General features: G+C 34.9%; 1 protein-coding gene across 13 annotated transcripts in view; it reads left to right on the forward strand.

Annotated features, from left to right (window-relative positions):
* LOC120626771 overlaps positions 1-14,120 on the forward strand; it is a 108,903-nt gene that overhangs the window by 69,248 nt on the left and 25,535 nt on the right. For all 13 annotated transcript variants that reach the window (XM_039894453.1, XM_039894454.1, XM_039894452.1 and 10 more), the window contains 2 exons: positions 4,816-4,972; positions 5,721-5,967. In XM_039894453.1, the coding sequence (XP_039750387.1) occupies positions 4,816-4,972; positions 5,721-5,967 (404 nt within the window). The remainder of the gene's footprint in view (positions 1-4,815; positions 4,973-5,720; positions 5,968-14,120) is intronic.

The following is a 14,120-nucleotide window of genomic DNA, read 5'->3' on the forward strand; positions in this document are numbered from 1 at the left end:
GATCCAAGAGAGACAAAAAGTGCTGTTCCTATAGTCCAGCTGAAAGAACAGCTATTTAAACTAATCCCAGAAGAAAGATAAAAAATTAAGAAAAGCTGCACATCTATAACGAATGTTTTCATTTGCCATATAAACCGCTCAAACCGGGTCCAATATTTCCTTTTCAGACAGATGCTAACTAGTGATTTCTAGTGAGCTATCATTTCTGATTATGTGTTCTGTACGATCGGATGATCAAAAAATTAAAGCCAATTCTGCAGCAAGTTAAAATATTTACCTCTTTACTCTTCAAACACCATTGTTAAAAAGTATCCTGTTTACAACAATGCTGATTATACGATGAAAGAATTTATTAAATTCAAAGGAATTATTGTCTTTACAAAAATGAAACTTCACACAAAACAGGTACAATGCCTGGCTTCGAAATATCTTGACATGAATAGCAATCTCTTTTGAGCTTAACACGGATAAGACTTACATTAACGCAGTGATCAAATGGCACTGTGATGAAACAAAATGGGTATAACGGATTCGAGCACGTATGCTTGGCATATTGCCACTGCTTAAATGGAAATATAAAAACCATGATAAATAAAATACAAAGCAGAGAAATGGGTTATAACTTATTCCACATTTAATGCAGTTCTCTAGCATGTTTGACTACAGATCATTGTTTTAATTACAGTTTCGTAATGCCCAAAATAAACAATTTAACGGTTTTTCTGGTAAGAAATTCTCTAAACCAGCCTGAGTTAGACCTCGAGTTGACGCTGTAACCTCCAAGCCTCAGAGATCCTATATGTTGTGTTATGCGTCTTGTGCGATCATCTTTAAGGAAAGTGTTAATCAGAAATAAAATATTTATGTTATAGCACTTGAAATGAGCAAGTTTCTATGAAAGATATCCAACCCTGCGCATAAACGAGCTAGGCGATAAATCACTCATCTCTAAAGACGGCAGGCAGGCAGGTCCTTCTATTATTTATAGCGTATATAAAAATCTGTAGAGAGATAGACATTTCAGTCGTTACTAACGCTATAAAATGATGATTGTAATTTGTAACCGTTCCACGCGATAAAACACAAATGTTGTTGTTCTGTTGTAATTTTTTTCGATCACAGAACCAGAATAAATTAATAAATATATTACAACAATACACAAATCGCCATCTTTGTAACAGATAGGCACTAAGATAACTGATAAATAAAACATATAATATAAACACATCATATTATACATAAATGCTTATAATATACATATAAGCACCCAGACACTGAAGAACATTCATGTTCATCACACAAACATTTTCCAGTTGTGGGTATTGAACCCACGGCCTTGGATTCAGAAAGCAGGGTCGCTGCCCACTGCGCCAATCTGCCATCAATAGTTTTAAATACTTGGATATCATTGTCTATGTTTCACTAAACATTATGAATTTATATCGGTACGGTCAAAGTAGAGTGTCTAATAATATGGTATCTATGCCGTTTGACTAATGACTATGTCTACACAATAGACGACTATTTAATAGCTTCCGAACGTGCGAAAAGTTACAAGTACATTCAACTTGCTATTGCAAACGACTACAGTCTCTTAAGCGATTACACTGACAGTCGCATCTAACGGCTTAATATATATAATACACAAAAATATAATTATAATTTTAATATAGATACTTATATACTACTAGCTGTTGCCCGCGACTTCGTCTGCGTTTGATTTTGTTTTTAAAGTATTCAGTATCGCTAAGCTTGAAATGAGTATAGTAGTATATATATATAACATGTGACTGCCAATTAATTATAGACAAATAATTTGAAATAAAATAAAATTGCGACTATAATTAAAGATCTAAGCTATCCTATCGGTTAAGTAGTTTAGGAGTCCATCGCGGACAAACATCGTGACAGGAGATTTATATATATTAAGATAGATAAAATAAAAAGAGTTGCAGACAAAATGTATCTAAAGTCCTTTTATTATATTCTTTTCTGTGGTGCAGATGTCTACAACCAGTATCAGATAATGTGGAAGTTAACTTTATGTAAACAAATAAAGCTTTCATTAGCTCTTTGAAATTAAATGTTCGTAAAATAAAATCAAATCAAATTCCTTGACAAAGCAATAGAGGTTCTCTATTGCTTTGCCAAGGAATTTGATATTCATATTGTAATCCTAGATATTATTTTTGTTTTACCAGAATGGTACTCCTCATATAAATTTCTAAAGATTCCTTTATAATTTTCAATATTAGAGCATAGTTGTAAAGAACGCTCCAGGATGTGCATGCCTTGTTTCTCGGACGCATAAATTGAAGAAATGGACTAATGCAGCGTGTCCGCCCACCCTAGGCAGGCGTCTGCATGCCCGAGGCAAAGGAATGCCTGGACCGAGCTCTCTCGTTGCCATTTATATCGTCATTTATTATTTCTGTATTGACTATCACACTTGTTTTTGTTTTTCATCATCTAGTTATTTTTATCTTCCTTGAACATCTATTAAATGTAAATAATTTGGTTGCCACATAAATAATGAGGCGTTATTAACGGTATATTTTATAATATTGTAAAATACGCAGTGTTGTTTTCACCTTTCGTTATTAGATTCCAATCGCTTGACATTGATAAGCAGAGTCTATCAATTACGCTGATCCGAGTTACAGACTTAACAATAGCGAAAGACCTTAATGAGCTTACCATTTGCCGACTGAATGATCAGCTTAAACACGAAGACTTATTATTCGAAGTCGTCAAAGAATCTACATGCCTGAGTTATACAATAGAAAACCTGGAATGTTATTTAAAGGTCATAAAAAGCAAGATTATTGAGTTGCCTTGTAGATGTTTGAGTGGGTTTTTTTATGGTAACAATCGAATGTAATACCCGAATCGTAATATATAATATGCCAAGAGTAGATTGAGTAAACGATTGTATTCGAACAAAAGATACCTTCGAACGGAATCCGACTATGCAAATCCATATTTATCACTTTTATAATGATAAAGCACCTGCGTAAATGAAAAGTAGACAATTTAAGTTAATTCAGGTAAATAGATCTAATTATTGTTATATGTTATGGAAATTATGTATAGGAATGCATCAACGTTATATAACTTGCATAGTTAGGCCTTGCGATACCTATTACTGTAATCAGCTCGGCTATTAACTCTTAACTAGCTATTGTACTTAATTTTTTAATAGGTTATATTCTTTTAAAAACATACTGTATAATAAAAATACTGTATAAAACACATAATATGTACTGTGTAAATAAAAACAATTAATAGATCGCTAATAATTGTAAATTCAAAATAAACATGTTTGGATCGAATACATTGAATACAACAAAACATTATAGTACCCGGTGTAGTAAGGAAAATGGTTGTTCAAATTATGAAACCGAAGCATATTTAGCGGGGCAAAAACAATAGTCAGACCATTAGTAGCTGTTCTCGCAATGTATCACGACTGAGTCACAGTTGCGTCACATGGTTCCTACTTGCTTCCATTAGCAAGTTCACTGATCACCTTACAATGTGTGACGATTATTGACCCCCCAAAAACACAAACTTAAATTGTAAAAGCAACAAATGTTCGAACAACATTCCAGCTCTTAGAAAGTATTTTTGAATACGCTGCGTCCTTAATATAATTTTCCTCGTCCCTTCGATGTAGGGACATCAACCTTCCGTAAAAGGCATGTTGTATGCTTGCTACCTCACCCACGCTCTATCTGTAGGGGACGAGAAACCTACGTTTTAGTAATTCAACATATATATGAACATTAAGCGCCGCGCCGATGTATACGGTTACGGCGTCAGCGCGAGTTGCTATCACTGGACACCTACAATTTGCATGGCAAATGAAGACTTGCTTGTTTGTGTTTTCCATTTAAAGCTGTATGAAGGTTCGATGCCAGTCGAATGGAGACAAACGGAAATACTAATAAATGAAAAGAGATTTAAACTAATAAAACGAAACTGGTGGGAGCTGTCCGGTGTCGGTACAATTTTTATTATTAATTTAGGAATATATGGTTCATTAGTTTTTATATACTCCACTTACAATTACTGCCTCTTATTAGAAATTCAAAATACCCGCTCGGAGTTTTGAAATTGGCGGTGTCCATCCCGGTGCTTCGGATACCATCTTAAGCCTCAGGTCCCGGTATGCCCAGCTGTGGGACAACAATATGTTGATGATGATGATGACTGACAATTAGCATAAAAATATTCATATCTACCCCTAAAATCGGTGTGATGATCTGTGTGTGGCAAATGGACTAAATGGGAAACTCTGTAGCGGAGCCTGCGTAGCGAACATATTAAAAATATGAGAGAGACAAAATCAAATATTCACTGCTTAAAACTCTCCCGGGTCGCTAACAAAAAGTCTTTACATTTCAGCAGCGCTTGAATACAAAAATAAATATTAGAAAAACAATTCATGCTCTATTGCATGTTCGTATTCTCCGTAGACCCAAAACCCACTTTTTGTACTTTCTTTGATTATGTACATCGGTATTTTGAAATGTAACCTGTGGGCATTTTTGTTAAAGAACTATTTTGATTTGTTATGAGGATTACACAGAAATATAATAATTGCAGTAAGATGCTTCTGAATATTACGTAAAAACATAAAATGCTTTGTTAAGGTTACCTACTATCACCCTATATATTTGACCTATTTTGACTATCAACATCAGCATTTATTGTTTCCGCAGAAGATAGTTAGTTCTGTGATCGGTTGATTGACTGGTCAATTGGTCATTTATTTGGATTATTTGACTGATGAGTATGATTTCCGTGTTCCAGGGCCACCGCCACGGCTGGGGCTGAAGGCGGCGAGCCCCGGCGTCACCGACGAGGACTGCAACTCCAACACCAGCCTCGCCGGCAGCCTCCATTCGACGCACGATGAGCTCGACGCCCACTGCGATAACTCCGGATACTTATGGCTCCTCGATTATAAGTAAGTAATTCAATCAGATCAAATCATTAATAAGACTGACATTGTTAAGGGAAACTCCTGAGCGATGACAGTTCCTCGGGTTATGGCGCAGGTGAAGTGGCAATCGGGTGACATAATTTGGAGAACCGATAGACGTTTGGGTGGCAGTGGCGGTCTGCACTGTAAAGCATTGGTAGACTATCCAGTTGTTACATTAAAATCAAATTCACAGGCAGTCGCTGGTCACAAACGACATTAATCCGTGGAAATTAGAAAGATCAACTTCCAGCAGTAGACGTTGATCGGTTGATACTATGATGGTGAATTCTTAAGTTACCAAAAACATATGGTTAATAATAGTTAGGGAATGCCAACCAGCGTTGGACCGGCGTGGATCTCAAAATCCTACTCTCATACACCCTGTTCCCTAAATGAAATCTCGTGAAATGAAAACAAGGATTTTGGTCCACTTTACTAGTGTTAGAATATTAAAATAAAAAATATATGTTTTTCAAAATCAAACGAGTACTGAGGTTAGAAATTGGAAGTGTAGCATTATTATAAATAATCAAACCTTTTTAAAGAAAAATTACCTATTCTTTATAATTTAAGTAAACCCGATCATTTTAAGTTAAAGGTCAGATGTATTAGCGATATTTGTTTCGTAGAAATGACGAAGCATTTGAAGGTTAACATTTCGCCCTTGATCCACGCACAGCTTAGTTTACTTAAATCTTATTTAGTAACATTATGATTGTATCTTTTCCAGTCCGATGTTTCGAGACGGATCGTGCCACCACATCTCAGTTCTGTCCTCGGTGTCCGCATCCTATAAGGGCATAAGTGACCTTACATCTCGGTTCGAGTTCGCTTCACGATACAAAGACATCGCCCGGGATCTGGATGCAAATCTAGCTGAAGCTGATATGGAGAGTTTTAAGACGGAAGACATTCACGCTCTCTTGATGACCGGCGACTTGCCACACGACGCCATTATTGATGATATAACACACGACGTAAGTAATATTTTATCGATGATAGAGAAAATTTCGTTCGTGATTATAACTTATAGCGAACTGGTATCATTAAAAAATGAGGTCAAACCTATTAGATATGCAATCCCAGACCTACGAGGCTGTTAGTAGGTACATTCGAAGCTTAAACTATGTTTTAGGTTTAAACTATTTCATAATAAGTAAAGAAAACAAATCATTTGGGATTGATCGCGTGTATCTGTCGATTCGTCTGTCACGGTCTAAATAAAATAGGCATAATGTTTAGGGTTAACTTACTCCCACGTTCAATATTTTAAAATTAAAATTTGGTTATTAGTGTAAAGGTACAATTGTAATACATTAACCAACACTAATTGGTTTAACTTTTACCCGTGTTACGCTGGTCCTGATTATTAAAAACACGAGGATACTCAACAAACTGCGCAACTTAAACTCCCTCTGGACGCGTAAAACTGATTAATAGTAGGGAACGACTCCACATTCAAGTACGACTCTCACATTTCGGTGAACAAAAATAAGAAATATTATTTTTATATGACATCCATACAAAATATACCGCAATTTAACACGATTAACAAAAAAAGATCCCAAAATATCTTCCCGTTTAACATTACATTACACGTAGAAATTAACTCGGAAATAATTCGTTTCTCAACAGAGAACATCGTTGCGCGATAATTACAAGGACTTAAAAGGTATCTGAGGAAATGTTAGGCATACCGCAATAAGGCGTTCGTGTTTTCACATTTTCACTTCGGCTTTACCATATGCAATAACTTTACGTAACGTTAAACGTGTGGGTGTTTCAAAATGCTAACACACAGCAATTAGATATATTACTTAATATTGTAACCTACATGTTTTTTCTCTATGAGATTTGGATGCTTCCACTCGACTTCGCGTATCAATTAATGTCACGAATCTTATTAATTTGACCGCTTAAAAAGTATGGTGTTAATTGTCAAATAGATAAAGAGAATTTTCTAATTTTGATAGGAGACCCGAGCCCAGTAGTGGGCCGGTAAAAGCTTGATATGATTAAAATGATGGTGATGATGTGTTTGAGGTTGTTAAGAGTCACTTTTAGTACTTATTGGAACAGACAATTTTTGACAGAATATATTACGAATATTTATTAACCATGAACAACTTTACATGATAGTGGTACAAATTATATTCTTCATTTATTAGTTGTGAACGAGCATACGGTCCCTACTCCTACAGCCAGGTCTCCTCGGCTATATTCGCTCTTAAATTTTTTATAAACCCTGAGAATTTGCTAAAACTCAATTTAATATTTATTTTTTGTTAATAAATTAGCATAAATATGTAGTTAACCTCTTGAAGACGAGAAAAGGTATTATTTCCAGGAAAAGATAAGTCGATAAGTGTTAAACCACGCGTTAAGTTACTGCCGAGAATATTGTTGTGAAAACACCAACCATTTACGCAATTTACGAACCGTAAGGTTGTAATTTTTAATGACTCGCATGGGGCGGATTGAACTGGTCTAACTGCATGGGGCAGATTTTTCTATCTAAATCATATAATCGAAAAAACCAAAGCGGGTGGTGTCACCATCTAGTACGCATTTCAACTTTCAATTTGTATACGGAAAATTTCGTTGCTAGTGGCTTATCTTTTTCATAATGCGTGCTAAGATATTATATTACATTATTTCTTAAAGGTATTTTTGTTGGTATAAAATCTCTCACAATACTGTATCAAAAGTAAATAATTAATAATTGATGATGTTAAATTATAAAAGAGGTTTATCTAGGAATCGATATTTTTAATTGTAGATTCCTAAATTGCATAATTAAACATAAATTAAATTATAACTATAAAATTTTTAAAATGTGTAATTTGTCACAGACAAATGCCCGTCTCTCAAACACACTCATGGGTAGTACAGAATTTAAAAAATTACAATAGAGAAATTTAGCATTCTTTTCAGTATTGCGAGCTAATTAGCTATTCCTTTAGTGTCTTTCTTTTTTATATTATATTTAGCCTATTGCTATATGCATTTGAGTCTATTAGCACTTTAAGACTCGATTGCTACCAAGTTCGCACGCTTCTAATCAAAATTCGAATTGATGAACAAAAATTCAGTACTTATTTTTTTGTGCAATATAATTCTCATAAAAGGATGACGTCATCATCAGCGTCAGTAAAATCCTATATTCTCATCTCGTAATGTATGATCAGATTAAAGCATAATTTATCGATAAAAGTAACACCCGTATCCACAAACATAATCTCATTAGTGGAACCTTCACTTTGTGTGCGGCTTTGCATCCTTCACAGTTATTTTTTGGATACGGGCGCAAAGACTTATTATATTATTCTACAAACGTCAATAGTGTAACTCTTCGTTAGATTTATTGTTTACATTATTATTTAAAGCTAAGGCCAAACCAAAGCGTCAAATTTGCACCCGCGGCGGTTATACATAATATATTATAAAATTAACGAGCAATCACAAGACGCATCGGTTTGACCTTGCCATTTATACAATTGTGTTTAGAATTTGCTGCGAAGACCAATAGTTTATTTTATTTTACTGTAAACATAAGTGTTTGCAAATCATATCACATATTATATATTATAGATTTGTATTTATTTATATGCTGTAGCATATTACTAACACTTAAATTTATACGATTCTGTGAATGAGTCTGTAAGATTTCAATTTATTAGCAGTGTTTGAGTAATTGTTACAAATAATAATAATAAATATAAGTATTTATGTATATTATTTATAAAAATATTCATCAGTCCTCTCAGTACCCATAACACAAGCTACGCTTACTTTGGGGCTAGATAGCGATGTCGGAGTATATATATTAAAATTACTAGGACTGTATAAATGAAGACTGTAGCACTTAAATAATAATATAATAATAATAATAATAAGTTTATTTCAATTAACAGTTACACAGCAAATTAAAAATAGTACAAAATAAGGCAAACATAAGGTAATGTGTATCATGAAACCCAAATTCGATAATACTGCTATAGTGCAAGACTGAGTCGCAGTTATTATCGCCCGTCTCTGGAGCGAGAACCATACACTTAAATTAAATCTAGTGAGATTAATAAAAATAAAAACCGAAAAACTTTTTGAATTAAATTCAATTGAAAGCATTGATAAACTCAATTTTTTTTTTCTACATTTACATAAATACATCAATAATTTTTTTTTTTTTTTTTTTTTTTTAAATATAATTAATTGTACTTAAAAAACTAAATATGAGTGTGTGCGTGCGCGTGTGTTTATGTGTATGTGTATGTGTATGTGAGTGTGGGTGAGGGTGAGGGTGTGATTGTATGTATTATTGAATAAGGTTTTCAGTCTCATCATAAGTTAGGTTAAGAAGCCAATTCGTTAATTCAATTTTACATTTTCGTGATGTTAATGAGTAAATGGATATTTTTTTATTAATTTTGTTATAAAGCATTGAACTTATGAAGTAAGAGTGGCGACCAGCTAAAGCGGTTCTGCGTGGTTCAACTTGACAAATCCTATCAAACCTACGCTTATTTTTAACAAACTCTGAATCATAGGTAGTATTGCCGTGCTTACGAAGAGTAATTAACAGCACGTATAGTTTGCGTACCGAAAGAACCCTGCCCTGCTTATATAATTCAGTGGTGGGAAAACGTATCGGTTTCAGCATCATCACTTTCAATACAGACCTTTGGGCCCTTTCCAACCGAAGCATTATAGTTTTGCCGGCACCTCCCCAAACTGTTATGCAGTAACCAAGAACAGATTGCACGAAAGCAAAGTATATAGATTTTAAAGTGTCTATTTTGGCTGTATTTCTGAGATTTCTGAAAATATACATTGTCTTTCTAACTCTGGAGATAACAGATTCAATGTGATCATTCCATGTGAGGCACTCATCAATAACCACACCAAGGTATTTGATGCTTTGCGTACGCGCAATCCGGCTACAGTCACAACTTTTATCAAGTGGGACAGAACATCGATGAGCACAGATTGAGAATGAGGCAGGCGGCAAGGAACGCCTTGGTCCAAATGTTACAAATTTTGTCTTTGAAACATTGACTGTTAGTAAGTTGCAAGACAGCCAGTTTATAACATTAGCCAAAGCTAATTCAGCATTACCACGTGCTTCCTCCCATGTTAAGCCATGAACAAGAAGAGCCGTGTCATCAGCATAACTTATTATCTTGCAATTTGGTAGGGTGAACTGACAGAGCTCATTAATGTATACCAAAAAAAGAGTGGGCCCAAGTACGCTTCCTTGTGGCACCCCAAAATTAAGATTCTTATCATGGCTGGTTACATGGTTTACGGAAACACTTTGTGTTCTCTCAGTAAGGTAACTTTTAAATAGAGATAAGGGCAATCCACGCACACCTAACCTTTCTAATTTATTTAAAAGTTTCGGAATAGAGACTGTGTCGAAGGCTTTAGAGAGGTCTAAAAAGATGCCAATAGTCTTTTTCTTTTGGTCTATGTTCTGTATTGTGGTATCTATCAAACTCGTAACTGCATCCTCGGTCGATTTATTTGATCTAAAACCAAACTGATGATCAGAAAGTAGTTGGTTTTCATTTAAAAATGACACGAGTCTCCGATTCAAAAGTTTTTCTAGAATTTTAGAAAGAGCACTTAGCACAGAAATTGGTCTATAATTATCGACACAGTCTCTGGGACCCGTCTTATAAATGGGATGCACGATGGCTCTCTTGAATACTTTGGGAAATACGCCAGTTGAAAAACAAAGATTACAAACGTGCGTTATAATAGGTAAGAGTACGTGTCTAGCTGATTTTAAGATTGATGTCGATATACCATCCCAGCCCACAGCACAGTTATTTTTAAGTCCAAGGATGAGCGACTCGACCTCGTTACTGTCAACACTATTTAGGAACATTGAATTAGGAAAGATTGAGTGACTGTCATGAGAACACTTATGGCAGATATGATTACCAATTTTAGAGGCTAAGTTACTACCTATATTAACAAAAAAGTTATTAACCTCATTAGCTGAAGACACTGGGTCACTCGAAACAGTCATCAGATCATTGAAATCTTTTAATTTTTTATTCTTTATGTTTGCAAAGCGTTTGATAAGATCCCATGTTTTTTTTGAGTTATTTCTAGCTTTATGAAATTCTGTGCGTTCGTAATCAGTTTTAATTTTTTTTAATAAATTATTGCAAAAATTTTTATATCGCATGTAAGTTGTCTTTTTAACGGAATTGCTTGGATCATTTTTTAGTTTTCGATATAGTTTGTCACGGTTACGAATGCAACGAAGTAAACCTGGAGTAATCCACGGCCGTATAATTCTTTTTCTACTAGGAACAGTAACCACACGTTTATTAGCTTCAACCACCGATGATAAAGTTCTTACCAGTTTCTCAGTGGCAGTTTCAGGGTCTAATGTATTAAATATAGCAGAAAAATCAGTTTTTTCAAGTGTTCTTATTACAGCAGGTTCATCTATTCGCGTGATAGTTCGAGCTGCTTTCGTAAGACCTTTATTTTTAAGATTGCAGCACAAGATTACTGGAGAATGATCTGTGAAAAGAGTATCTAAAACAATAGTGGTGGCTTTATTGTTACTTCTTAACATTACATGGTCGAGGCAACTGTTGTTCCTAGTAGGGAAAATGTGAGCAGGCAACAAACCATGACTAGCAACAAGGTTAAGATATTCGTCGGTCTGTTTATCATTAGATGTCAAAATGTTTATGTTGATATCACCAATAATAGCTTTAGTTTTCATATTGGATATTGAATTTAATACTGAATCAAGGCTTATTATGAAGGGAGTAAGGTTAATATAAGAGGGCGAGCGATAAAGAGCAACAATTGCAAGATGATGCGAAAATTTCAGCAATAAACAATTACCTTCACTGAAATCAGGTTCTACGACAGAGCATATCAGAGAGTCACGTACGTACGCAACAACTCCATCGTTTTGATTGGCGTGCTTAGATTTAAAAGAGTGATAACCAATTAATATAGGTACATCTGACAGCTTGCTTAGCCAGCATTCAGATAAAATTATGACATCAATTGTATCGTTTAGGCGTTTGAGTAAAATTAAGAGGTTGTTAAAATTACAGTTAATGCTTCGAATATTTGCGTGGAATACTTTTAACCCCTTAATCCCCCTTAAATATTGCTCGCAAGTTTCAGGAAGAAAAACAAAAGAATCTGACACTGATATATCTTCTATATCATTATTGATTTTTGATGTGTCATCCATTTCAAAAATCTTTATTTTTAACCTTAGCCCTAACAACATTTCGACCCGTCGAAAAGACCAACCGTGACAGTTTCAAAAATATATAAAGTAAATGACACGGTATGATCTCACAAAACAAAAAAACGAGGATATTACTATGTAAGATGATTGAGACTGTATTACATGACTGAACGACGAGTATATATGAGTAGAAGAAGTTGTTTATGTGTATTTGTGTGTGAGAGTGATATTTAATGTAATAATAAGAAACCCAGACATAATAACGAAAAACGTGAGTATATGCAACAGTAGTAAAACATGACAGGATAATAAAGGAAGAAAGAATTAATAACGAAAAAATACTGAAAACATTAAGAATAACATCTAGTCATTTTTGTGATTTAAGATTTTCCAGATCAGATTCATTCCTAATGAGAATAACCGGAGCTCCTTCTTTTCTTAGTAAATATATTTTACCGCTTGATGTCCAACAGTAAGTGTACTGATTTGAGTTAGCAAAGTCCTTGGTAAAGAAGAACAGCCTTTTTGCCTTGGATGATAAGCTTTCAGAAATAAAAATTGGTTTAGGAGGTCCAGTCAGTCTTAGTTTTTCTGTAGTAGGGCGATTATTTTCTTTACTTGTTTTTCTGTACATACGAATGACTCTCTCTTTTGTAAGTACGCTGTTAAAATCTACAAGCACAGTCTTATATGCCGGGTCACGAGAGTTAAAGCGGAATACATCCTTGATTTCATTTGGCTGGATGGACATATTTAGAATTTTACCAGTCGCTATGATGGTGTTAAGAAGACTGTCTTTTGTTTCCGATTTGACAGTCGGAATATTCCTGATTTCAATGCATGTTGCTCTAGAGAGTCTTTCGTAGTTATCCAGCCTATCCTCTAGAAGCTGAAGGTATTGCAGATTGGACTGTTTCTCAGATTCCAATTTTCCTATTTGAGTGACAATACAGTCATATTTTTGTGATAGAAAATCCACGGAATTCTGTATTTCACCATTTTGTTTTTTTATATCGTCCACGGCTAAAAAAATTTTTTCAAGTTTGTCAAACTTGGTTTTTTGCTCGTTCTTAAAACTTTCTAGGATATCCTTGATCTCCACCATAAAGGAAGCTAGCCGATCGCCTACTTCATCTGATCGACGCCGCTTGTTTCTAAACCCCTGTTTGACTTTTGGGGTTTCTGTCACAGGATATTCTTTATCATCCTCAATTAAATCTCTTAACGTAGAGTTATGTTTAGAGGGTGACAAGCCCGAGGTTGATGGTGGGGTGCGGTTTAAGGGCATGTTTAAAAGTCATAAAATAAAAACAAAAACAAAAAAAAAAAAAAATTTGACCACAAGATTCGAAACCAGTGCCGTGCCGACACCGTACTCATAGATCTGGCGTTCACACCAATGTTCCAACGATATACGGTTATCTGGGGCGAGAATTAGTTACTGTCTGTATGATAGTCACCGGCACGATACCGGCAGAGTAATTATGAGTCCAAAGGTCAAGTTTGATGCATTCACTGAATCACCGATGGATTTTTAAAACTTTGCACTGCAAACCGTTATGACTGAGCAAATTTATTGCAATTTACACTTCACAGCCTTTAAAATATTGCACTATTTCTGCTTATTATCACATAACTATATTAACTAACTTATAACTTATAAATATACAAAGGATTTATGCGAAAATATTAACTTTTTCGACAGTTTAAGATTTATTAATCACGGAGCAATGTACAGTACGTGTTCGCACTCCGGTAGCCCGGAGGGGAGGGGGACTTAAAGCCTGTACTGTAGCGGTGATAGCCTAGTGGGTAAAGTTTCTGCTTCCCTTTTGGCGGGGGGGCGGTTTCAATCCCTGTCACGGTACACACCTCTTGGAGCACTGTTGGAGCTAT

The sequence above is a fragment of the Pararge aegeria genome, chromosome 10, assembly GCF_905163445.1.
Source record: "Pararge aegeria chromosome 10, ilParAegt1.1, whole genome shotgun sequence".
Classification (NCBI taxonomy): Eukaryota; Metazoa; Arthropoda; class Insecta; order Lepidoptera; family Nymphalidae; genus Pararge; species Pararge aegeria.